Raw genomic sequence first — 27,207 nt, 5'->3', positions numbered from 1 at the left:
TGGCAGAATGCAGTGGCATAGAGTTTATTGATTTTGAGTAAAATTGGTGTTGAGTGCATTGGTGCAGTGGCATGGAATGCAGCGACGTAGAAAAGAGTGGTGTGGAGTACAGTGGTGCATGGTAGATTGGTGTACAGTGGAACGTCACAGAGTGGAGCACAGTGTTGGAGAGTGTAGTGGTGTAGAGTGGCTTAGAGTGGATTGGCATAAAGCGCAGTGGTGTAGAGAGGAGCGATGCAGAGTAGAGTGGCTTACAGGGCATAGGCGTAGAGTGCAGTAGAGTGGCATCCAGCGCAGTGGCATAGATTGCAGTGGTGCAGAGTAGAGGGGCGGAGAGTTCAGTCGTGCAGAGTACGTTGTTGCAGAGTAGAAATGGCGTAGAGTGGAGTGATGTAGAGTGGCACAGAGTGTAATGTAGACTCTTGGCATGGAGGGGCAGAGAAAAGTGACGCAGTAGCATAGAGTGAAGTGGCATTGAGTGCAGTGTTGCAGAGAAGACTGTCGTGGAGTCCAGTGGCTTATAGTGGTGCAGAGTAGAGTGGCTTAGAGAAAAGTGACGTAGAGCAGAGTGGCGTAGAGAGTAGTGAAGTAGAGTACAATGGTGTAGCGTGCAGAGGCGTAGAGTATAGTGGCATAGGGTGCAGCGGTACAGAGTAGATTGGTGGAGTGCAGTCATTTTTTGGAAAATGGTGTAAATGGAATTGGCAGAGTGCAGTGGCATAGAGTAGATTGTTTCAGAGTAGACGGAAGGGGCTCAGAGTGGAGTGATGCAGGGAAGTGTGGAGTGGTGCAGAGTAGAGAGGAGCATACATGGAGTGGTAGCGTACTGCCATTACAGACAACACATCTTCAATTGAAATGGCCTATACGTTTGCACAGAAAAAGTATACAGAGCATAATTGATAATGTGTGGAAATTGCATCACCTAGCACAGGAGTCTCCAACCTTTTGTGTAACGAGAGCTACTTATGTTACTAGTGTTGCAATAGTAACCACATCAGCCTAGATTTCATTAGTAACCACCTTGTCCAAGATTACCATCAGTGATCACCTCAGTGCATCAGGAGGATTGCAAGCAGTAATATAAAAAAGGCTTTGTCAATTTGAAATGTCTATAAGTAGATAATACATGCCAGCCACAGCTGCAGCGTCCCTTGCACAAAAGTAACCATTTATTTGTTGTGTGTATCTGGACATGATTTATCACTTAAAAATCAACTCAATATATATTTGGGCAATTCAGCCATTTTTCTCCAAACATCAGCTTATGGGTTCTGAGAATACATACCTGTTCATCTTAGAATACGCAATTATAACAAACAAATGTTAATTTAACTGAGCAAACACTTCCAGTTTAGAAGGCTGGGATGCATAAAGGAGAGCTACTGATAGGTAGCTGGAGACCTACCAGTATCTGACATGCTACCTAGTGTATTCATTGGTTTTGATCGTAGTAAAATATTTGTTTCCACCACACTTCACAGCCTTCCTCCTGAAGACCCTCAGTGGCCAGCAAGGTTGTGACATAAATCCTCTAACTTTGAAGTCGGAGAAAGAAAAGTAAACACCAAGCTACCTGGAAGGCAGAGCCTGATATCTGACCACTTTCTTTGAATGCACAGCAAACGTGACAAGGTAAGAACAAGATTTAAGGCATGATCATAGAAATCAAACACTGGTGGAAGGCTCTTCTTCAGGACAGAATGTGATGCAACAGCAGAGTCGTAGAAAATTGATGAACTCCTCCAACCCTGGATATTCTTACCCGTTTCTGCATTTACTAAGGCCTATCCTCCTTTCATACATGCCCTGATAAGATGCCTAATTGCACTCCATTGAGGGTTGAGGAGTTCATCAATTTTCTATGACTCAGCTGTCACATTTCCTTCTGTCCTTCGTGATGTCCTTATAATACAGACATTTTGGGTCGAAACGTCTATGTATTGTTCTTTCATGTCCAAAAACAGTGTAACCATAAGAAGTTGATTGGTCAGGTTACTACTGGAATTATATATCTGGGCCGATTTAAATATACTGGTCACCAATTTGTGTTAATTATGTATTCAGTGTTTTTTGTTTCCTGCTTCCATTTTTTTCACTTTTATCACCTAATGTCACAACAGTCACTTTTGAACCACTAATACGTGTTTTGAATGACAGCCTGTTTTTCTACAAATACAATTTGATATATAACAAGCATTGGCATAGCCAATAGGTCTCGCTTTTGGGATCTTGTAAGTATTTAGTTATGCAGCACAATATCCTTGGTGCAACAACATCAACCATTGCATGGCTAAACACTTATAAGGTCCCAAAGGTGAGACCTATTGACTATGCCAATGCTCGTTTATTCTTCTCTTCACTTAAGGCAAAAACTCTAAGGCACCTTCGGCGCTTACCATTAATGACCAACGTGTTTAATGTGCCCTCTGAATCAGCAACAGTGAGAAGCACGATTCAAGCAATCTGACCCATGTAAGTTATACCTGTTAGGCGCAGGAGCTGAATCCTGGCAGTAGAGGTCAGTGCATCGCTATCTCTATAAGGAAACTCTTTTAAGTAGGTCAATAAAATGAGCCCACTTTGATCCTGAAGCTCATCTGCCAAAAAGTGGCATCAGGAAGGAAGTCAGTACTGAAGACCATGATTTCCGGATAGCAGAGCTATTACTAGGCGTAAATGCTCCTGTTGGCTCCACACAGATCAGACCGCACTTTCAATTGTAGCACCGTATGAGAAATCTTTGGAACTGGTTTTAAGGGTTCGCAAAAGGGTAAATTGTACAAGAAAATTCTACAAGTTCGCAGAATCCACAGTGATTTTCTCAATTTAAAGCCAAAAGAAGCAACACACACATCAACATGCACCAAGTGTATTTACTTTTACAATTCCTGGATGTTTAGAATGCAAGCTAATCACAACATTTAGGTTTTCTATTCTCCTCACGATTATCACACTTTTGTGCAGCATAAATACAATAATAGTAATGCCCTATTTTTTTTTTTATATGACTGCACCTCTCCACCATGTACGTCAAAGGAATTTCTAACATACACTCTAAGTCTAACATAACTAAATGTACCTACTGTCAGAATGATGGAAGGGGCTGGTCCAATTCAAACTCCTGACCTGCAGATAAACATTTGTTTCAACACCATCTGCCCATTGAGCCATCATACCATCTACTTTTAAGGTCTTTGTTTACAAGCCTGATGCCAGAGCTCGTGTCTTGTACACCTCACATCAGGCTCACTGAACAGGTCTATAATCTGCAGCGCACGCACCCGCCTGCCATACTTATTAAAATGAATGGTATGCAGCACAAGGACTTTTAAGCTCTAGAAGGCTTAAAGAGGGGCCACCACTGGGGAAACGTGAGCCTTGGGTGCGAGAATGTATTCTTTAATGGTGTAAATTTGTGTTACATAGTCAGAAAACTCGAGTTTACACGTGAAATCTGTTCCTAATGATAATGAGAGAAGGTTCTTGGGCGAGCAATACCTTGGAAAGCTGGTGAACATCCGGAAACGTGCGGGCTTGTGGGCATTTGCAAACTTTTATAAAACACGTTCCCTTCCTCAATAGACATGGTGATTTATTCCTGAAGAAGATAGGCGGAAACCTTAGCTAGAACAACAAGCATTGGCCACGCGGCAGTAAAAGTAACGCAGCGCGGCCGTAAAAGCGAAAGTCATCACGATCGCGATCACTCTGAAAGCAAAAGTGATCGCGATGACGCGCTAAAGCACGCTAGGGATGCGCGCGCAGCAGCGGGGGAGGGGCATGGTGCTGAAGGCTGGCGCAGGAAAGGCAGATGGCTGGGCGAGAAGGGAGGAGGGAATGCGGGGAGCAGCTGTGCGCGAGCACGCCATCGTGCACTGAAGCTTGCAGCCAGCACAAAAATGTGGGTAGCACTTTCAAAACCGACCTACTAAACGTCTCGCCAGACCAGCACATGCGCTGGGTCAGGCGAGACCTAAAACGGATTTTTATATATCTATTTTTTTTTTTAATCTAAAAATCGTCTTTGTGCGTTTGTTTTTATGACTATTGCATGTCTAAAGGAATTAGCTGCTACCCGACGGAACCAATTTGTAGACTATAACGTCAATACCCAGGTTCCAAGGGACACTGGGTTACCCCATTGAATTTAATTGCATTTTTAACATTAGGCACAGCATTTTAAATATTGACCCCTTTTAATCTTATTATGCATTATTTTAACTGATTCGGTTTACAGGTTCAATGTGTGCAGCCTATTATATAATAAGTTTTGCCTAAGTGGTATGCTTTTCGCCATATTGATTTTAAGTAGCCCCAAATAAAACAGATTGAAAACGTCGACTCTTTTCCAGACTGACATCCAGAGCAACTTCATGTTACCTTTTATGGACTATCTAGATGTTTTAGTTTTAACAGGTTTGTCTTAATTAAATGGTATTTGATTACAATGAAATGCTGTAACGCATACTTTTTATGCCTTTGCACTTGGACCTGTACTTTATCGTGTTTTTATTATTTATCCTGTTCACTTGTATGGTTCCCATGAACCGAACTAAGATGTATGACTGACTGACATGGGCAGTGTTCAAATAAGAACGAGAGAACTGCTACAACCCCTGCTCTCTTCATTAGCCTTCAACTATTACAATATGGAGAGGAATAATTTCGTTTTTTAAGCTTGTGATAGCTGTCAAGGCAGTCACATTTACTTTCTTGAGATTGTAGCAGTGACTCGTACGGACTCAGATATGCCCACGTCAATAGCGTGGACATTTTTGCAGTAGTGTTTTCGCTATGCACCACTAACAAAATTATTAAAAGTTGTAATGAATAGTTTCATTAAGTACATACAAGAGAATTTTTAATAAAAGTTCTCTTTTTTTAGTTGCATTTCTTTATATTTTTCAACAGCCCAAACATGCCAATGAGTTGAAAGTTCTAGTTTTACTATTCAACGTATCACTTACAAAAGTAGAAATGCACAGCATGATCGTACAAGGATGTGAGTTTATGTGCTTTGGCTAAAAACCAAGCACAAGTGATTATATGTCAATGCCGCATGAGCAGGCCAGCATATGTAGCCAAGTTTTCTCTGACCTAAAAAATCAAATTAATCTCTGCCCACAAGGAAGAAACACATCTATTCTACTACCCCCTCTTCCAACCTACCCAAGACATTTGTAGTTCTCAGCAGCTGCGCCCACAGACTAAACATCCTTAAACTCAAATAGAAATCTTGTTCTCCTATGACAAAATAAAAGCCTGGCTGTCCTAACATGGAGGATGTTTGCACCAGGAGGTAAACGATGCATTCTGAAGTGAAGGGCCGAACCCCGAAATATAACTCAATCTATGTGAGAAGGCCTAGAAACACTCTAAAGAGCACAGGCTAGTTGCTGTATGATGGGACCTTGAAGTTCTCTATGTATGTGTTTACATAGGCCATGCCCTCGCTTATGACCACAAGAGCTCTTATTTAGAGCAATGCAGGGGTAGTGGGCCAAAGGTTAGCCCGACTAAATTTCAGGGGCAGTTCTGCTCACTGCTGTGCGGTCCTTTCAGGTAACATAGTAACAGCCAAATAAATCGGAAAAGTGAGTGATGGAGCTATACAATTATCTCACACACCAAACCTTGTTTTATTTGTATGCAACCACACTGGCTATCAAACACCTGACAATGCTTTGTGCCTAGGAAGAGTGGAAGAAAGGCTGGAATGTGTGCCAGTTATTCTTCCAAACTCCTTTCTGTCGAATGACTCAAAGTATAACAAATTAGCTACATCAAAGATTGGAACTCAAACTGGGGGGCGGGGGATGCATGAGCGGCAGTAAGCCTCTCTATAATGGGCCATCAATAACTTCCTTTGTCATTTATATCCTGGCTGAGAGAAGGTGTCAAAAGGGAAGAGAGCCAGGGACTCCAAATATTCATAACAATTATAAAGTTCATAAAGTGAGGATTGGTTTTGATCATTGAATAATAAGGTTTATTGAAGAAAGAAGAGTACTGCAATCTTCAGTACATTCATAATTGAAACAGTCAATCTTCAGTATATTCAAGGTTGAATAAATGCGGACTTGTGTTTCGTCAGTGACTTTTTGTGTTCAATCCATTTTATTAGAATCGAGCACTTCATATTTATACATGCTGCAATGATGTAGGGTGGGGAGATAACCAGGAAAACAAGGCGTTACCCAGCCTTTAGAAAGAGGGAGAGACCAAATACCCCCCCGTATCATAAACCTGGCAAGACAACGTAGGGCGTGGGACAAAATCTTCCCGGGATACAAGTAATAAGACAAAAGGGCCAGAGTCCGTTAAGGGCCTATGAGACAGGTCGAGAGAAGGCTGCCTGTAAAGGGTCTGAACATCCGGTAAATGGAAAGTCCACATCCCTACTTGACTGGGCATGTAGTAGAAACCATTCGGCTAAGACTTCGGTGTCCCAAGCGTTGCCCCCACCAGATGGATAGCCATATCACTGTAGCAGAAGAAAAGAAGAAACCCAAATCAAAACCATCCCCAAGGAGGAGACAAAGAGTGTAGAGAAGCAGAGAAGAAAGTCAACAGGGAGGAGTGGCAATCCCCAATCCAGGGGGGGGGGGGGGGGGGGGGGCGGGCAATGCTAGGTGAGTCATGGGAGTCCGGGCGTCAGGACATGAGTCCGAGGAGGGGCAGGTCCCCCCAACTAGGCGGAGGTAGGGCTGTTCGGAGAGACTGGTGCCTGACACCGAGAGCTAGGCACCAGGGAATCAAAGAGTTGCAGGGTGCGTAGCCCGGGGGGGGGGGGGCGGGGGGGGGGGGGGGGGGGGGGAGTGCTCAGTTTTAGTAAAATGTTGGATAAGTGGTTGCCAGACACGGTCAAATCGGGTGTCGGTATGGTTAGGACGCGCTGTTAGAAGCTCTAGGGCCAAGACATCCCACAGTCACAGGAACCAGATCGCTATGGAATGGGGGGGGGATGAGGCTTCTTCCAGGCAGCTGCAATGGACTGCCTCGCTGCCCCCAGTAAATGGAAGATCAGGTGCCACTCAGCTATGTTCAAAGCCTTAAGCGCGCCTGGTTTAATGTTCAGAAGCACTAAGGATGGGTCAGGGGGGATCGGGAACCCCACCACGCCTTTAATATGGCTGAGGACTTCCTTCCATAACAGTGCGAGGCCCGGACAGGAACACCAGATGAGCAGGAAGTCCCCCTCGGCATTCTGGCATCTCCAGCACAGTGAAGGAGAGTTCGGGAACATCCGATGCAAGCGAGTGGGGTATAGTACCATTGTGACAATAACTTGTAAGCTGATTCGCGTTGAAGAATCCTACGTTACACCTTGGGGATGTCCCTCCATAGGCGAGTCCATGCCTCCAGAGCGTCCTCTATGGCCAAGTCGCACGCCCACCGCGTCTGATAGCTCTGGGGAGAAAGCTGCTGAGAGTGTTGCAAAACAGAGTAAGTTCTAGAGATCAGTCACCGCGAACCATCAAATCTGCGGACCAAAGACTCAAAGGGGGTAAGCTGACGGGTTGCCTCCCGGACATAGTCCGGCGAGCTAAGCCAATGGCGCAACTGGTAATATTGCAAGCACGAGGTATCCGAAAGGCCTATTTACACTGCTCGTAGGTGCGGAGGGTCGGGCCCTGGAAAAAATCTTGGATGACGCGACGCCCCTCCACCGTCCAAACGGTGAAGGCAGTAGGCAATAAGGCAGGAGGAAACAGAAGGTTGCGCGTTAGAGGCGTATTCGGAGAGGGGAATACCATCAGGCCCAGGGAGACCGCCACCCCGTTCGAGATTTCCAGCACGGTTCTTGTTGGGGTGGCTATGTAGGCGCTTCGGGGACGGGCCATGCGCGGAATCCAGGCAAGGTCCCACAAGGGCTGGCAGGCCACCGCCCGATCCATATGGAACCAGTGTTTCTCACTTTCAGGGACAATCCATTCAGAGAGGAACCGAAGGTGGCAGGCCCAGTAGTATTCCAGCAGGTTAGAGCAAGCCAGACCCCCCTGGGACCTAGGGAGCAAGAGAATTTTGTGAGAAAAGCGCGGTCGCGATTTCCCTCAGATGAATCTAGTAAAATTGCGTTAGAGTGACTTTTTCCAAGACTAACACTACTTAGATAAAGGTGGTAGTAACAAAGCCTCTAATGAAAGTAGACTTGTAGTAAGACGATGTGTTTAAGATAAGCCAAGGAGGAAAGTAATGCAGTTACTTTGATGTCCGTCTAGAGATATCGAAGTAGTAGCATATGTGGTCCTTAAGCAAGTGAGAATCGTATGTAAGAATCTGCTGCTCAAAGTATATATCTGTATCGATTTGTGAGATATCCAGGAGTGAATTATGTAGCCTAAGTATTCAAATAGTGAGCAAAATCTCATTATGCCACATGAAGCGACCTTGTGATTGGAGAAAGATTTTTAGAATGTTTCAGTATCTGTACATAGGACAGTAAATTGGTGGCCTAGCCAGGTAACGTAGTTTCCTGCCGCAGGAGATAAAGGTAGGACAGATTTTTACCAATGAAATAGGTTGGCAGCTAACAACCATATGCTAATCTCAAGTGGTCCATTAAGTCTGATGGCGTCTGAAAGATGAGCGATGACACCAGGTATGGTTCCTAGCCATTTGACCATACGCAGGTATGAAGGTCAAAGTATACGACCAATGTTAAGTGGCGACATTAGTTAGCTCCTACCTGGCAATCAACCTTCTGTGGGACTACAAGGCGCCCTGGGACGTTGTGTAGTCGTGCAGAAAACCGATCACCAGGTAGGAGCTTACTAAGGTCTCCACCTAACATGCTATTATTAGGTCCATAAAGCAGTGTATTTCAGTCTCTGCCTACCCCCATTCTACCATATACCGAAGTGGATTTGCCCATGGCGTATGCATGTGTTCTTCCCACCACATACAAATCTACTACTGAGATCCGTTGAGTGTCTTTAGTGTTTTGTGGGGGAAAAGGTGGTGGTGGTGGAGTGCCTGCAGGAAACAAAAACATGATTTTGTGCATTGTCTTAATTTGTAAGGCTGCGATTCATCCTAGCCAGGATAGTTGGAATAACTGCCCTTAAAAAAAGGTTTGTTTCACATGTTGACAGAGAAGGTGGTAATTAATAGACATCAGTTCTATAACCGTTGTGGCGATTTGTAGGTCTAAATAAGCAATGAATGTCTGCCCATGTGATAAGGAATTTGGCCAGAAGATTTTTTTTATGGACTAGAGAAGACAGACTTAAAACGTGTGACTTCTGCGGGTTAATTTAAACCCAGAGATACTCTGAACATATTTAAGTGTTTCTATCAGGGCACGCAGAGTGAATAGGGCCCATGAACGCCATTTTCACATTGTCAACATATACGCTGAAAGGTTTCCTCAACTAATTCCACCCCAGAGATACGTGGGTTATCCCCAATGTATTGCAAAGGCAGCATGTAAAGGGTAGAGAGGAGAGGCAATAGCGGACTCCATGATTACTTCCTCTCTATAAGGGGAAGGATTTAGAGCAGGAGCTGTTGACCCCATTCAACTCTAGGGGAACTATATCTGCTTAAAATCCACTGTCAAAACTTGTCACCAAAGTGTATCAAAGTCCTAATATGGTAGGGCTAGTGAACCCTGTCAAATGCCTTTTTGTCACCAACTGCAAAAAGCAAGGCCTCTCACTTGGTTCTATGCAATTAGTCTATAAGATGGAGAATGCGTTTAGTATTGCCCCAACAATTTCTGTGTTATAAAAACCCAGCTTGATCTGGATTCACCAAAAGGACAATGCAATAATTTAATGTAACAGCCAGAATGTTAGCAAAGAGCTTGCAATTATATTGAGCAGCTAGATAGATATATATGAGCAGAACTGCTCATTTTCCTCTGGTTTGGGATGACTGACATTGCGGCTGCAAGCATCAATTGAGAGAGCATCCCACTATCAGCAAAGGAGTTAAAAAGCCCAGTAAGAAGTGGGACTAAGGTTTGGCAAAAAGCTTTATAGTAAAATGGCCTTGGCCAAAAAAGGTGTAAATCTGGAACTTGGAAAGGAGTTTGCCTTGCGATAGCAGATATTGCCTCCTCTATTCTGATAGGTTTCTCAAGGGACTCAGCTTGTACTGGAGTCCGTTTATTTAAATGTGTTCCCTTTAGGTATGGGGCAGGTCTGCCATTATTATGAGCCTGTGAGTAGTAAAGGGATCGCAGTTTATGCACTAGCATCACCCCCCCCCACACACACATAAAATGTACGTTTCAGCCTCAGCAACAAATATTCAGTTCGGTTTAGGTGCTTGAGTCGGGCGTGCGAGCCAAACTCAAGGGACTTCAGTTTGCTTATGAATGGCTTTCAGCTTTCTCACTTGCTTGCCTAAATCCACTCGCTTCTCCTTTCTTATCTAATTTTCTCTAGCTGACATAGCTATTAGTTTCCTTCTTACCACTGCTTTTAGTGCCTCCCAAAGTAAGCCTACGACACCTTCCTTGTGCCATTGTCCTGCATACAGCAATCAATGAGAGCATTGACTGCTACAATATTTGCTTTTTGCTATGCAAACAGTGTGAAAGACAATAGGCATTGGGACACGGACATGGGTTCTATTTCTACATTCTGTATACGTGCATTCAGAGTTGGTGGGCCTTCAAAAGAATCTATTAGCGCATAGGTTTTGTGGACTGCTGAAAACAATGTATAATCTCTTGGGATAGCATGTGCTTGTCTCAACGGGTCTTCCAGACCACTGTCCTTCAACCAGGCTAAACAGGCAAGAGAGAAGGCTAGTTTGACCAAAACATTGACCAGACCTCATCTGGTCATTACTCATACTTTTCATATCACCCCCCACCAGAACTGCTGATTCTGGAGTTTGCACTATATCTGCATGTGCCTGGACAAGAAATGAATCTTGGTCCTCATTATACGCGTAGACTGTTATGGTACCACAAACACTGTCCAACCATTTTTATACGATAAGCCAACATTCTACCACAAATGTCTGCTACCCTGCCCAAAACCTCACCCTGGAAGTTCTGAGAGATAAGTATAGAGACCTATTCATCTTGTCTGCCTAGGGGACAAATATTGCAGGGGGAACCATTGTGACTGATCTGTACCAGTCGTGGGAGAGGTCTAGCTTTTGAAGCAATCACATATCCAACCCCCTTCCCCCACTCCAGAGACCGTAGATTTAATCGTTTGACCAGATTGTTCAAGCATCTGACATTAGGACCAGGGCCTCTGGAATTGTGTGAATGTTTTTTTTCACATAATTACAGCTTTGCCACATAATCCATCATCTGATGCATAATCCACAGATATGAACAAAAACTTGATTCTAGCTCAAACGGTTCAAAAGTTACTAAAAACGCAGCAACATATTGCCATATTACGCTGCATATTTAACTCAACCCTGCTGCATTATTTGGCCCTGGTTAAGACCCCTTGGAATACTGAGAGGCTTAGAGGGTCAGCAATTGCTGTGACAAAATCTCACAGAGGAGCAAGAGAAGCAGAGACACAAACAGCACCATGGCGATGCGCTGGAGTACTGTGAGTCGTAGCCAAAGGGGCAAGTAAGGTATGACTAAGCAAGCTCTGAGTGTAGAATCTACACAGTCCTCAAAACCAAGCTAAAACAGTAAAACAATTAGAAGGTTAATGCGGAGTGGAATTAGCAGTCCTCTCTCACGTTTCATTAGAGCAAGTGCCCAGGATTGCACAAGGCCCTACACCCACAATCTCATTGAGTCCCAGCGTCGCCATATATCCTTTTGGCTCATCTCATCAGATAGTCGATCCAACACTGCCCGTTGAATCTGTCTAATAGTGCCAGGATCCGAGTGGGCATCCTTTGAAGACCTGGGCATACGCTGCCAAGAACTGTTGCAAAACAAAGGCTTGAGCTGATATCTTGGTCGTGCTTTATGTCTCTTTAGGGAGATCCAGAACTCGCCTTGGCTTAAATAGCAATCTGATCTAGTGCAACTTGCCTTCCCAAATGAAAATAATTTGAAACAGGGACCTCAGCCACATGTAACATCTTTGTTTTTGTGATAGTCAGTGATTGGTATAAAGTCTCTGCTTCTCTCCAGTGTTATCAAGAAAAAGTCTAGGAACAGAATTAGCTTATGGACTTAGAAGGTGAGGTGATGGGCGGCCTGAGGTTTTCTAATCATTTCTTCTTTGAGCTGGAAGTTACATGCGCAGACCAGGAAGTTCAGCAGTCTGGCATTGGTTTCCTCCTCCTCCACCTACTGTGGGATATGTCCAGCTACATATTCCTCGTATCTTCACCAGCCAGTATCTGATGGAACAGAGTGCAAGGCGCAGTCCTGGTTCTAATATTGTGCCATCTCTAGATCTTCAGTGTAAGCTTGGAGGTACAGTGGTCGTTCATGTAAGCGCAAAACTTCTAGTTGTTCCATCCGTTCCCCTCAAGCTGTCTCGCTATGGCACACAAATCGTAGGATGGGTTTCACTTCGCATAACTCCCCTGCGAGGTCTTGACTCACTACCTGCAGATTCATTCTGAGGAAGTCAAAAGGGGATTCCATAAATGCTCTATCGAGGAGTATCGCTAGCTCATCCAAGCCAACGTCCGAGGCAGTGGCTTGCTGTGATGAGAGAAGCTCTTAGACTAGGATATTGACAGATTGTGTCAACATGTCCCTGAGATAACGGTTTCTTACTTTTATTCGTGGCCATACCTGCTCTCTCACTGGCGTAGCACATGTGAGTACCTCGCTATGTTTGGTAGATCTGGTTAACATGAAGCATCTATTCAGTTCCAACGGGGCTTGTGGTTCAGCCCAGGTGTTGCACGTATCACCAATGGAGGACTTGCACCTCCGCCACTCTGCACCAAGCCAGACTCTCAGAGGAAAAGAAGAGGTGAGTCAGAGATACTTCTCTCCTTTGGCGGTATCCGGGGAACAATGCCACAAGAATCATGGAGGGGCATTTTTTATGTGAAGCTGTGCGCTGCTATGGTGAATTAGGGTGTGGACAGAGGGATTATGCTGGCCATGCCCCTTAAAAAGCATTTTTGAAGGCTTCCCAGGACAATGCTACAGCACATAACATTAACCATATATTTGTATCACTCATAAAACCAGGGGGCTGCTGCTTTTGCTAGAATCCAGTTACTGATATGTTCTAATGCTTTTTTTCTTAGACAAGGTGAATTTTAGCTAAGAACCACATTTGGTTTGGAGGACCATTAAAACTATCCTCACGTGTGGAATGGTGGAACTTATGTCTTTCATGGCTGACACAAAATACAATAATAATCTAACAAGAAGGAACCATTTTTGATGAATGTTGATGCTTTATCAGAGTTCACTGTAACGTGCTTCAACAACCACATGAAGCGCTTTTTGAAGCAGCTCGGAACCATACTATAATAAATTGAGGTGAGCATTTGAGCTGCCCCTGGTGAAAATGTGCAGGTTTTTCTGCTCTAGAATGAGACTCTTTCTACAAAAAGGCAAACAAAGAAAAAAAGCTTGCTATATGGTGTCACATAGCAAACATCACTGGACACCTTGAGCCATTAAAAATATACACTGCCATGCCTGGGCAGAACCCCTTTCCCAACAGCAGCAAGTAGCACAATAACCCAGTATCATCCATCACTCTTGCTGCTTATCGTCATTCACTATAATAATAATAATCCACATTTGTAAAGTGCGAACGATCACCCGTAAGGGTCTCTAGGCGCTGGGGGCCGCCGGGAAGATTAAGCAAGCTATTGCCCAGAGTCACATGGTGCTGGGCTAAGCTGCCTCTGGCGCCTCACTCCAAGGGTTTGGGACAATTGAAGATAAGTGGAATATTAGGACATATTACACAGTTCACACACGCAAAATCTTCAATTTGTAATGCTGAACATAGATCTGTGATATGGTGGTGTCAGATAACAGGATTAAAAAGTATGGAACAGTCCCCATTATCTAAATGAACTAGTTTAGTAAAGGTACCAATCCATTTCCTAGTAGACAATTTGCTACGAAACAATGTGTACTCTCCTTCTGGATCAAAAAACTACAGTCCTTATAATAAGGTTATACCTCTAAAGGTTGGGCGATTCATTCCATGAACTGGTCGTGGCATGAAAATTATCCAACATTAGTTAAAAATGTGATGAAAGTACCAAGTGTACGTTTTCTTAAAAGAAAGTTACTCATAACCATCCACCTAAACATACAGCAGAGTGGTCCCTTGCTTCAATGGTGCCTACAACCAAGTACAACATGAGAAAACAGGACGTTAAAATTGGAATAAAGCATGTATCTCCAACAAGTTGATCGTGAGCTACCAGTAGCTCCCAGACACCTTCCGAAAAGCTTGCAGCATTTAATCCATTTTTAAATAAGCATAGGGTTACATTTTTCTTTTAAAGTTAAGGGAAGGCTGTGTTTCTTTCACATTTTCATCATTAGGTTGCAGATAGCAGTCCCTGGTAACGAGCAGTGCTCATTTAGATGTATGACCCAGACTGGCACGGCTCCTAAACAGGTAGCAGGGAATTTCGGGGGGGTAGAATCGGATAATTACTGTCTATTCAAGGAGCATCAGACTGCAGTACAGTTGATTTGGACTGAATTTGGAGACATGATAAGACTAAAACAAGCACTATTGTGTTGCAGGTGAAGTTATCGCGCATCTTATCATTTTAATCTGATTTGCAAAAAATAGAGGGGGGAAAAAAGATGCCTTTTATGACACACCAAAATATTTCCCGTATCGAAAGGTCATACTAGACCAACCTCTCTGGCTGCTCAACATTTACTGCCAGGACCATGTATTATAAGCTCCAACACTGAGTTCAGACACGTATTCATTTGTTCAGCAGGTCAAAAGAACTTAAACTTCACAAAATAGATTGGCATGTTCTCCTATTGCCAATACCAGTGAAATTATATTTTTCTGCAGTTATGTATTTACTGCACTTGCCACGTAATATGTCTTTGCAGATTTAAAAAAACATTCTGTTTCTAGCTCAAACAGAGCACACGTTATTAAAAACCTTAATACAAGTGTTGCCACACAGAGGTAGTTGCATATTGATGCACGATTGTGACATTGACATGCGGCTCGCTCGTGTAATTTTATAATGCATGTTTCTAAACTGAAATATCAAATGATGCTTCCTTGTAAAGCAGTACGACACACTTATTGTTGCTGTGTTGTTTGAGGGAGCCTGCTATGGAATGCAGGAAGGAGATAAAAGAGTGTGGAGAAGGATGGCGTCTGGGGGTGATTGCACTATGACTTGAAATTCAGCTAGACATGCTTCCAAATTAAAAGCTTTTCAATATTGCATGGAGTACGTACCAGTATGTATTTGCAGATTGTATGTCTAGGTTGCCATTTACCTGGCAATAGCCTGTTGGTACAGACACTGATGAATATGAAGTAGCATTTACCTTGCATAATATCAACTTACTAAGCCAGGTGCACCCTGTGGTTCGGGAAACTAGCTGGAGGGATAAAATGACAAAAGATGAGAAGAATCAAATGGGTAGGTTCCTTAAGAATGGTTGACCATATAAAAGTAAAGTCTCAGCTGACTTAATGCGGTTTCGCAAAGTGCGTAATTGGTCGCTGAAAATGGGATTGTAGTAATAGGCGACAAATTCATACCCCCATTTGGGTTATGGAAAGATGTGGTTGACAATGCCCATGAATGACATGGGGTGATTTCAAGAAGGCAGCGTGTCAGAGTTAACTTTTTGTGGCCAGGCATTCAACTTTTTGTGGAACATCAAGAAAGGATATGTGGCGATTGTGCCTCAAGGGATAAAACTGCCAGAGCATTGACTTCAGACTCCTGCCCGGTTGAGTTGCCAGTGGGACAATGGAGGAAACTAGGGTTGGATATAATTGGATCATTGGGATTCACTGACTGGATCGGAATTGTACATGAAGGACTGTCTTGCGAATTATACTCCTTTGGTCCAAAAGTCATTTGGCTCCGTGGAATAGTTTAATTCTGTGACATTATTGGCATATTTTACAGCAGAACTTTCCAATCTGTGTCGTGACACATTACTGTGTCACCTGCCATGTGTGGGTGTGTCGCACGACGACGCATAGACGCGGTCTACTCATCATGCAGGACGGTACTGTTCATGTCAGTGACGCAGTACATGTTCCTGCAGAAGGCAGAAAGGAGGAGCATTGCACTGCCATTCTACTTCCGGCCCGGCGGTGAGTATAATATTGCGGCGTGAATGTCCGAGATGGAGCCGCTAGACAGAAGAATTAGAAAATGCTTTCAATGACGCTCATTACCCTGATGCGTATGCCAGGAAAATTGCTGCCCATGAAAACAACTTCCGGAAGACAGGATACAGGTGAGTTCAGGGAATTTTGTTAGACACACTTGTAACATGCAGACAGATACACAAATGCGCCCCCACACGCGTTCTTGCTGCGCATAATTAATTTGTCAGGACAAACAAAATTGGAGCACAAAAACACGGATCTTGCTAGGCTCAAAGCAAAACACACTACTATCCACAAAAACTGCTCAAGGGAATCAGGTCTAACAATGGACATCCAATCCTTGTGGCATTTTAGCCAATTAGAAATAGGAGCGCGCAGAGCCAGAGGACCAAAAAATCCTGGGGTCACCCAGGACCTCGTTCGGAAAACAAATTCAAGCATGTTGCAAAATGAATAATCCAGGAAGTGCGATATGGCTCCCCTGCAAACACCGCTATGAAGTTTACAATCCAGGTGGAATCCGCAGAGACGCAGGCTCGATAACCAGTTGGCATTTATAGCCAAACTGTTTGGGGGATAAAAACACGGCTTTAGCAAAGTTGCCTGCAAACTGTACTCCTAGGAGACTTGTCAAATCTCTCTTCACATGAGAAATAAACATGATAACTTGTCTGAATCCTGGCAGGTTCACAAAGTCTTTCGTCCTTTTGAGTACATAACAAACATCTTAAGTGCCAACAGAATCAGAAAAACTTTATTCGATTGTAAGAAAAATCATAAAAGTATACATAAATAAAATACAGCAAATACATGTAAGTCATAAGATCTTGAGTTAAAAAAAATACATGATGCCCAAAGGTTTACAAGAAAATACATTATAAAATCATCCTTTTCCTAGTAAAAAACACTTTTTTCAAATAAGTAACAGTTGCGACACAAAGGTGGTTATCCAAACGTTGGAGCTCGTACAATGCACGTCGACATTGACGATGTCCGATCATCTTTAAGAAGGGCAGTAATATAGTTCGCCTATCATGAATGTAAAAGCGACAGAATAATACAACGTGCATGGTACTTTGAGGAGAGATTTCATCACAGGGACATGGGGACAAATCATGAGACCAATCGTTGATTGTGGGAAAACTAACCAATCTGTGAAAAATATTAAATCTAAAACGACAGAGTAAAAATCGATCAAAATTACTCGGTACATAAATCAAGTAGGGTTGAATATTAAAAGTAATTAAAACTAATTCATGTTGGAAAACAGTTGGTTTTAAAACCTCCACAGCACATCTTATGGATTCTAGGTGTGTCAGGCATTCTTTTTTAAGATCCTTTCTGGAAATAGCTGAGATAGTAAGCGGATTTAAAAAATGCTCTTGTTTGCCTATATCAGATAAAAAAAAAAATTACGTATCTCAGCCATGGTATCCTCATGTGTCCATCTAACTTTATAACATCTGACAGTATATCTCTATTAAGCTTAGGTTCTTCTTTTGACCATACCCTGTGCCATAATAGTACGGGTTCTAGCTTAATAAGGTCAGATATAAGAGAGAGTCCCAGTTCTGTATGACAATTATAACTAGAGGAACTATTAGGGACCGCGAGGATAAACTTCAAGATGGTATTCTCAACAACCTGGAGCGGGGTCGGGTCCACTAACCCCCATATTCCGCTACCATACATAGCGCCAGATAAACATTTAGCTTTGTAAATTTTAATTAACTCTGCGGGAGGTCGAGTACCTAATTTCCCAGAAAAGGACCTAAGAGCAGCTGTCGAATGTATCATCGCCTGTTTTTTTGCAACCAATACCTCACGCCAAGAATCCTTCTGCGTAAATAAAATACCAAGGTAGGAAAATTGTTGAGTAAAAACCAGGCGTTGTCCTTCAATAAAGGTAGGCTTCTTTGATTTTACATTTCTACCACAGTGCATGATAAATGTTTTTGCTATGTTTACTTTTAGGCCCAATTCTGTCATGACGAGGGCAAAACTAGCAACCACGCGCTGTAGTCCCAGTTGAGTGCGGGACATCAATACAACGTCATCCGCATACATTAGTAGCGGGATTGGACGGCCAGCAACATAAGGGGGATCAAATTTGTTATTGCACAAGGCTTTCTCCAAACCATTTATATACAAATTAAAAAGGAAAGGGGCCAGGACACAACCTTGCCTGACCCCACTCCTAATTGGAATTTTACCAGTGCATTCCCCATTTTGGCCATAGCGTACAGATGCAGAAGCTTCACTATAAAAACATTTAAGAAAATAAATAATGTTGACTTCAACCCCAAGTTGTTCCAATAATATCCACAGTTTGGAATGAATCACACAATCAAAGGCGGCTGAAAGATCAACAAAGGCTACAAACAGGTTCTCCCTCCTAGCTCTGGTATATTTCCCCGTTAACATCAGAAAATTTAAGCCTTGTTCCACAGTTCCTAATCCAGTACGGAAACCATATTGTAGGTCAGAGAGGATAGAATTGTCATCAGCCCATCGAAGTAATCGGTCCAGAATTATTCGCCCTGCTATTTTTGTAAATGAATCTAAAAGAGAAATAGGTCTATAACAGGACGGTTTGTGACGATCCCCTTTTTTGTAGATAGGGACAATTATGGACTCCACCCAAGAGGGCAAGAAACTAGATGCACAACAGGCATTTAGCACCTGATAGGGGTGCCCACAGTGACATAACTGCCTTAAATACGTCTATGGGTACACCATCTGGGCCAGGAGCCTTCCCCCCCCTTACTTGCTTGAATCGCTTTTTCAACCTCGGGGAGAGAAAACTGCATAACTCTCAAAGATGGGTAATCAGAGGGTTTGCAGGAGGTGGAATACATACCATCCCCCTCGTACACTTTTGAAAAGTGGTCAATCCACTCAACCTCAGAGATTGCGACTTCAAGGGTGGGACATGACTCTTCTCTGAATAGGGGGTTTCTAATGATCTTCCAAAAGCTTGCACTGTCATTGCATAGCGACACCTGGTGTAGTGCTTCCCATGTATCCTTTCTTATCTCCTTTTTCCTGTCTTTAATGGCGAGTTTATACTGCAACCTCAATTTGCGTACATCTTCTAAACACCTGGGTTGTTTATGGAGTGCCTTCTTTAAGAGAGAGTACGCTTTGGTGCATCTAGAATTAAACCAGCTGTTCCGCTGTACTTTGTTATGTCTATGTTGTCGTGTTAAGGAGGCTCTAATCTCATTAGATATTGACAGAAAAGATGTCAATATGTTATCTGGGGGAGCATCCTCCGTTAGGCATGTAATGAAGTCAGAGGCGCAGATGGTAAACACCTTTGAGCGTATGGATTTGATCCACCTTATCCCATTTAAGCGTATAGCCATTGGTGGAACCGATGGCAAGGTAATCCCATAATATATCTTTATCTGAGAATTTTTGGGGCAGACCTCTTTGGGATAAGGATGGAAAAACAAAGTGGGAAATGGTCGCTTAATGCGATATCAGATACCTCAAATGTAACAATAGCACGAGCATGCCTATTAGTAATAAATGCAAAATCTATCGTGGAGGTACAGCCTCGCCCATTAAAAGTTGGTGGAAGGGGAAATGGTGTTGAACACACCTCATTTATGAGGGCCAAATCAAATTGACCAATGAGTTCATTCAATTGATCACCCAGGCTAGAATGATTAAAATGGGACAAGCTAAAACCATCATCCTCACTACCTATGCCACATCTTTTATCTGCCGTCATATTGCATAAAGTGCAATTAAAGTCTCCCACAAGCAATATAATCATATTGAAACCAAAGATTTTTTCCTGTGAGAGAATTACCTTGGCCAGCTTTTTACAGACAGTATTGACTTCCTTGGGGGGGATATTATTGTATAAGTTGAGCAATACTATCGGAGTGGATAAATCCAAGACTATTATTAGAGCCTGGAAATAGCAATCTGTAACTGGTTCCATTATCTTTATAGTATGTATCTTATTGGATATACAAGTCGTCAAACCCCCCTTGGCCCTACCATGCTGGGTGCCCACAGCTGGGGTATGAAATGTTTTGAAGCCGTTTAGGTGTACCGGGTCCTTGCTCCATGTTTCTTGCAAGCAAATAATATCTTGCAATTTAATGAAGTCTAGCCAAAGTGGGTTACCAATTTTAGATTTAACACCAGCAATGTTCCAAGAACAAATGCTGCAAGGGAGGGATCCTAGGGGTGGGCAAACAGGCCGAGTCAGAATGGAATCTGGCAAGGAAGGTACAAGTCCACTCTCATTTCCCTCCCCAAGCCCTGCATCCAAAACTGCCAACCCACCTACATTGTGCTCAGGGTCTAATGAGCAACAAACTGCCCCCAAATTTCCCTTATTATTATCCATAGGATCGCGCCTATCTTCTGCCACAGTAGTTAGGATGTTCACAGTGTCTCCTCTCAGAGATTTAGCTGACGGACCAAGCCAGCGAACTCTTCTTATCATCTTAAAATTTGAGAAGAGAGCAGTATTCGACCCAAATTTAATTGATAAATAATGAAGGGCCTTGTTCCTCAATGTTGACCAATGTTCTAGGGTATTTAGAGGAAGGGGGGGGGGGGAACATTTACTAATACCACGGTATAGGGGCAAGCCTCAGGAGATAAGTTCAACGTAGGTAAGCTAGATGTAGAAGTTGTCTCGTTGATGTCTGTAGCTGGACTTACAATAGTGGAATCTACGTTATGAGCTGGAATGGGGGGTCCAACGATGTTTATACCAACTGGAGTAGTGTCACTTATACCAGTGGCCTCCTTCTGTGTAGAAACATCAGACCTCTTAGATATTATTGCAGAATTGCCCTGGACGGTTAAAGAGGATGTTTGAGGTGCCAAAAACGGTAAAGTAGAAGGTGCATTAACCAATGGGGTATTTGAGGTTCCCACCACATGGATTTCCATATCATTGACCCTAGATTCAATGTTTGTTAATTTTGTCATAAGAGGTGCAATTAGAGTAGTTAACATGCCCTCCATTTTTCCCCAAAAGTTCTCCCCTAATGTCAGATTATTCTTACAGCTATTGGAAGGGGCAGCTTAAGTGTTATTATCCGTTTTTCTTTTTCCTTGTACCGCCTTAGTTTCGCCAGCAACTTTACAGGATTTATTGGGTCTCTTCCTTGTGGCATTAGTTATTTGCGGCCCTTCCTTATTGCAATGTTTTTGCTTGCTCTTCACCTTCTGGCCTCTAGTTGTCATTTGCGGCACGTCACCACTAATACTAAGCACTGAATCAGTAGTGGAAATTGGACCTATGGGTGAATCCAGTCCCATCTGTACTATAGGGTCCACATGCGCAGGCGGGTCATTTGTGGAAAATATGACCGGAGACAAGGAAAGCCTAGATTGTGTAGACAAGGGGTCTCCAGCAGGCTGCTGCTGGGGTGTTGCAATATCCCTTAATTCTTGTCGTGGTCTTGTTACTGGGAGGCCAATAAATGATGGTGCTATTAAAGAATCCTGGGACAAAGTAGTATAAATGGATGCATTAGTGAGACAGGGGCGGGGGCAAGCCTGCAGGAAGTGACAGGCGCCTTTCGGTGCTCTCAATGGCGGATGCAACTACCCCAATTGTTTTTTGTAGCATAAGATCAATAGCTGTCAAAGTTGGTAAAGAAGTATTATTTTGCCTTATATCAGATTGGACAAATAGGGCCTTGCGTTTCCCCATGATGACTATAGTCCCAATGCAACAATGACCAACTTGATGCAAACCAACCTTATACAATGATTGTATGTAGTGCCATCAAAATGCAAATAACCATTACAGCTGTCAAAATCATGTCAGTGACGCAGTACATGTTCCTGCAGAAGGCAGAAAGGAGGAGCATTGCACTGCCATTCTACTGCCGGTCCGGCGGGGAGTACAATATTGCGGCGTGAATGTCCGAGATGGAGCCGCTAGACAGAAGAATTAGAAAATGCTTTCAATGACGCTCATTACCCTGATGCGTATGCCAGGAAAATTGCTGCCCATGAAAACAACTTCCGGAAGACAGGATACAGGTGAGTTCAGGGAATTTTGTTAGACACACTTGTAACATGCAGACAGATACACAAATGCGCCCCCACACGCGTTCTTGCTGCGCATAATTAATTTGTCAGGACAAACAAAATTGGAGCACAAAAACACGGATCTTGCTAGGCTCAAAGCAAAACACACTACTATCCACAAAAACTGCTCAAGGGAATCAGGTCTAACAATGGACATCCAATCCTTGTGGCATTTTAGCCAATTAGAAATAGGAGCGCGCAGAGCCCGAGGACCAAAAAATCCTGGGGTCACCCAGGACCTCGTTCGGAAAACAAATTCAAGCATGTTGCAAAATGAATAATCCAGGAAGTGCGATATGGCTCCCCTGCAAACACCGCTATGAAGTTTACAATCCAGGTGGAATCCGCAGAGACGCGGGCTCGATAACCAGTTGGCATTTATAGCCAAACTGTTTGGGGATAAAAACACGGCTTTAGCAAAGTTGCCTGCAAACTGTACTCCTAGGAGACTTGTCAAATCTCTCTTCACATGAGAAATAAACATGATAACTTGTCTGAATCCTGGCAGGTTCACAAAGTCTTTCGTCCTTTTGAGTACGTAACAAACATCTTAAGTGCCAACAGACTCTAGGGCACAGGTGTTCAAACTGTGGGGCTCGCAACCCTGGTGGTCCATGGCTACATTCCCGTCTGAGGATTGCTTTCCATCAAGAGATTAGATTTCATTATATAGTTCAGACTGTAAGGGAGTATGTGCCCAAAAAATTATATTTCCCCTGTTTGGCCATATGGATTCCCACTAGCAAACTTCACCTTTGGGAAAGAGAAGGAAGGGCATTTGTAGTTGTTCCATAGAAGAAGGTGCTCTTAGCCATCACAAGGGGTGGCTTCACACTTTGAGAAGCCACTGCTGTCAAGGAAGAAACTCTTGTGCATCTACTGCAGGGATGTCCTCAATAGTAAACTTTCAGAGTACTGTGGTCATGAGTGGCATTCATGCTGAATATATAAAAATCCAGAGCAGTGAATCTTACAAGTATTTAAAGATGCAACAGCTAAGTTTTGCAACAGTTGTAAATGTGACCAATATCCTCTTTATTGTGCACCACAGTAATGAATTGAATATTATGTAATAATTTTCCCAGTTCATTCACAAATGCTCTGGTAGAGTCACATCATGTAGGCTCCTTAGGGTAGTTTTAAACGTATTAACAGAAAGCCATTGAGTGTATCTTCAGACCTTTCTGATTTTTTGGGGGAGTTGCCAGAAAAAGGATTCTTCGTAGTTGTCATTAGTGCTGAAACTGACTTTTAGTTGCTGTGTTCTTGTAAAAAAAACACACAAACTTTCAAAAACGCAGTCACACAAACATACTGACACGTGCCGGCATTCACGACTGAACACAAAGTTACAGAAATGGAGATGCGTTCACATATCACACAACGACAGACACACAAAAGCACAAATTTCACTTGCACATACAAAACGTTCATATTTACAAAAATACATCAGAAGGCACACTCATTTACATACACACAATCAGACCCATACTCCGATATACAAACACACGAGCACACGCCAACAGACACCAGCAGCTGAGAGAGCACAGTCAACCATGTTCGAGACATTCAGTGTTATTATGAACGCGCCATCTGCTCTCCTCCAGTGCTTAATTTGTAAAAGAAAAAAAAAATACGTGTCAGGCCCTCGTCAGGAGGCTATCGCAGCCTGATCCACCCATTGCCCCTGCCAAGCCGGGTCTGGTGCCTGGGACGACTCCTGGTGGTCGACGGCACTGGGGACAGCCCCGACACCCACAGACCACGCACGCAACCTGGGAATCATCCTAGACTCAACGCTCTCAATGACCAAGAAAGTCAACGCCGTCTCCTCCTCCAGCTTCAACACCCTCCGCATGCTCCGCAAGATCTACAAATGGATCCCAACAGATACAAGAAAGACAGTCACCAGGCCCTCGTCAGCAGCAGACTCGACTACGGAAACACCCTCTACGTGGGAGCCCCGACCAAGCTCATCAAACGACTACAACGCATTCAAAACGCCCCGGCATGACTGATCCTCGACGTACCACGCCACAGCCACATCACCCCCCACCTGAGAAACCTGCACTGGCTCCCTGTCAACAAGAGGATATCCTTCAATCTCCTCATCCACGCACACAAGGCACTCCACAAGACTGGCCCTGCCTATCTCAACAGACGTCTCTCCTTCTACATCCCCAACCGCCAGCTACGCTCCACCGACCTCTCACTAGCACCATCCCGCGCATTCGAATAACTATCACCGGCAGGAGATCCTTATCCCACCTCACCGCCAAAACATGGAACACCCTCCCACTGAGCCTACGACAGAACCAAGACCTGCTGACCTTCAGGAGAACACTCAAGACCTGGCTGTTCGATCAGTAGCAGCTTCCCCCCCCCCCCCCACCCAGCGCCTTGAGACCCTCGCTGGTATGTAGTGCGCTTTACAAATGTCTGATTGAGTGCATCCACTACAGGGGCCTATGTTCGACCTCATGGTCACAGGTTCAAATTCCCGGCTGGTCCACTCAGCCATTCATCCATCTGAAGTCAATAAAATGAGTACCATTGGGTTGAGTAACATTAAACATCTGTTATTCAGCGCCTTGAGACACACGAGTGATAAGTGCGCTTTACAAATACATGTGTTATGTTATGTCAGAGCTGCCAATGATACTACTTTCACAACTACAAACCATCACACGCCTATAGGTGTGACAATTCAAACTATTCAAGGACCCAAAGCTATATGAATTGCTTGTTTGGGAGGTATTAGTAATTTTTTCGGGAGATATGTTGCGTCCCTATACATTTCGTTATTTTACAATTTAAGCCATTTATTTGTCCTTATCTCTTATATGAAGATAATTTAACCTCCGATTTGCTAGTAAAACTGAATAACTATCTTGAACTGATGCATGTCTAAAAAGTGTCACCAACATGAAACGTTTGGAAAGCACTGTCTTACAGGTAGGTGACCGTTCAGTTGCTGAATGCTGTATTTTAAGTGGTAAGCAGATACTCCTGATAGGACATATTTGGCCACACTGGGTTAACGTAGAAACATGACAAAATAGTTAACAATGCTTACAAATGTGTTGCATAATACTGCATAATTAAATGTTTTTCTCCTCGCATAATGTTATCAACCCTGCGACACAATTTGGCCCTCCCTACGACATAAATCCAGTGGCCTTGCCCATACCTAACAAGTGCCTTTATGACGTCTCCTATCAGCCATGACTTTTTGTCAAGCAGCATTTTGGGACGTGCGGTTAGTTCCATGCTAAAAATATGTACTCAACAGTCGGATTACGCAGAATGGTGTTGGTTGCTATGCTGCAATATGTCACACGCAGCATGGGCGAACTTGATAGCGTCATTTGCCAGAACTTAAACATCAGCGGATCCTCATTATAATAACGGAGGTTACAGATTTTGCAATGAGGGCAACTCTGGTGTCCACCCATCTAGCTACTAAACGGAAAACATGCACACACAGAATAGAACATATAATGTAGATAGGATGGCCGTGTCTTTCTGTCCGTCTCACGGTGCTTCATTCCGAAGAAGGCACTGATCGGGTTTCTATTAAGCCAGCTGCTGGCACCCCCATCATCAGCCGCCATCTTCTCTGCGCCACTCACTGAGGGCTTGGCCCCTTTATTTACGGGGCCAGGAACCCAGTGCGCTCCCAACTGCGCTCTCTTCCACCGGCCACACACTGCCCTGCACCGCAGCAACCCCTCCCGATCCGTACTGCTTCTTACCAGCATTAACGTAGTCGCCATTGCCTCTACTTTCCTCCGTAGGTGGATTTCCTCCGTCTGAAACTAACTCTCGCGAGACGTCAAGAAAAGTGGTGAAAACTACAAGGCGCATGCGCCCATACTTGAAACCTTCCTCGTGCACGTCTTGTCGCGAGATTTCGGTTGCTCTTCCGTCCCTCAAACTGAGAGCGTATATCTTACCTATCCCGGGACCAGGAAAAGCGCTCGCGTAGGAGACACCGAAAAAGGACTAGGGTAATGCACGTAATGTTGTTTATGTGTGTCCGCCATCTTTAAATAATAACTGCTAAACCTAACATACTAGGTGCCAGATCTTGGAAGATTGTTTTCTTGTCTTCATCAAAGGTTCGATTTGCAGAATAGGGCCGTTTTGTGCCTGATGTACAAAATCTTTTGACAGTTGCAAACACTCAGATCCAGTAAATCTGAGGGGTTGTGATCGCAAAAACCGTTTTTCTGACGTTTTCAGATTGCTTATGTCTGACATAGCCATGGTTCTTGTGCCCTTATGAGTGACATTCAACCACTGGTTGGTATAGAAAATTTCCTACCAGTTGCAACAAGAATTTTAGATTCTATTAAGGACACAGAGGAGAGGATTATGCTTCTATCTGTTCTACTCATAAAAACAATAGTCAATGACAAAACCAATTTCCCATAAATTTGAACCACGCCTCTATCAAACATACCAATCCTCTAATTGTCATTGTAGTAAGCACAGTAATGCAGAGACATTCAGGAAACTGATTTATTGTGACACTTTAGTGTATATATAATCAAGCCCACAAGAGGAAACAAATAGGAACAGATGAATGCTTCTCTGGTGCAGGTTTCCATCACCTGCCAACAGTCTAACCCATAATATAAATACCCCAACCTACATTCTAAATTATCCCACTATGACCTCATAACCTTCCACTACATATTACAGGCTAATCAGCACCTCTCTTCTTTAGAACAAAAAAAAAAAATACAATTCCATAAATTAGGTTTCTCCTTCTTCGAACATTAGTTTATGTATCATCACTTCTCAATTCAATCCCACAATCAACATTTTCATTTTCAAAATTGTTCACATTATTATGGTCTTGTGTTTCTGGAACATTAACTTCTGGATCCAGTAAATCATAAAATCATGTGAA

General features: G+C 43.5%; 1 protein-coding gene across 2 annotated transcripts in view; it reads right to left on the bottom strand.

Annotated features, from left to right (window-relative positions):
• PUF60 (poly(U) binding splicing factor 60) overlaps positions 1-26,205 on the bottom strand; it is a 252,737-nt gene extending 226,532 nt beyond the window's left edge. Inside the window, exon 1 of one of the 2 annotated variants that reach the window (XM_085604603.1) lies at positions 26,045-26,205. In XM_085604603.1, the coding sequence (XP_085460729.1) occupies positions 26,045-26,065 (21 nt within the window). In that variant the 5' untranslated portion in view covers positions 26,066-26,205. The remainder of the gene's footprint in view (positions 1-26,044) is intronic. The other variant, XM_085604604.1, reaches the window with a different exon arrangement.
• Between the last annotated feature and the right edge of the window lie 1,002 nt (positions 26,206-27,207).

The sequence above is a fragment of the Triturus cristatus genome, chromosome 5_1 (assembly GCF_964204655.1).
Source record: "Triturus cristatus chromosome 5_1, aTriCri1.1, whole genome shotgun sequence".
Taxonomy (NCBI): domain Eukaryota; kingdom Metazoa; phylum Chordata; class Amphibia; order Caudata; family Salamandridae; genus Triturus; species Triturus cristatus.
Note: the sequence above shows the minus strand (reverse complement) of the source record. Positions and strands in the feature narration are given on the sequence as shown.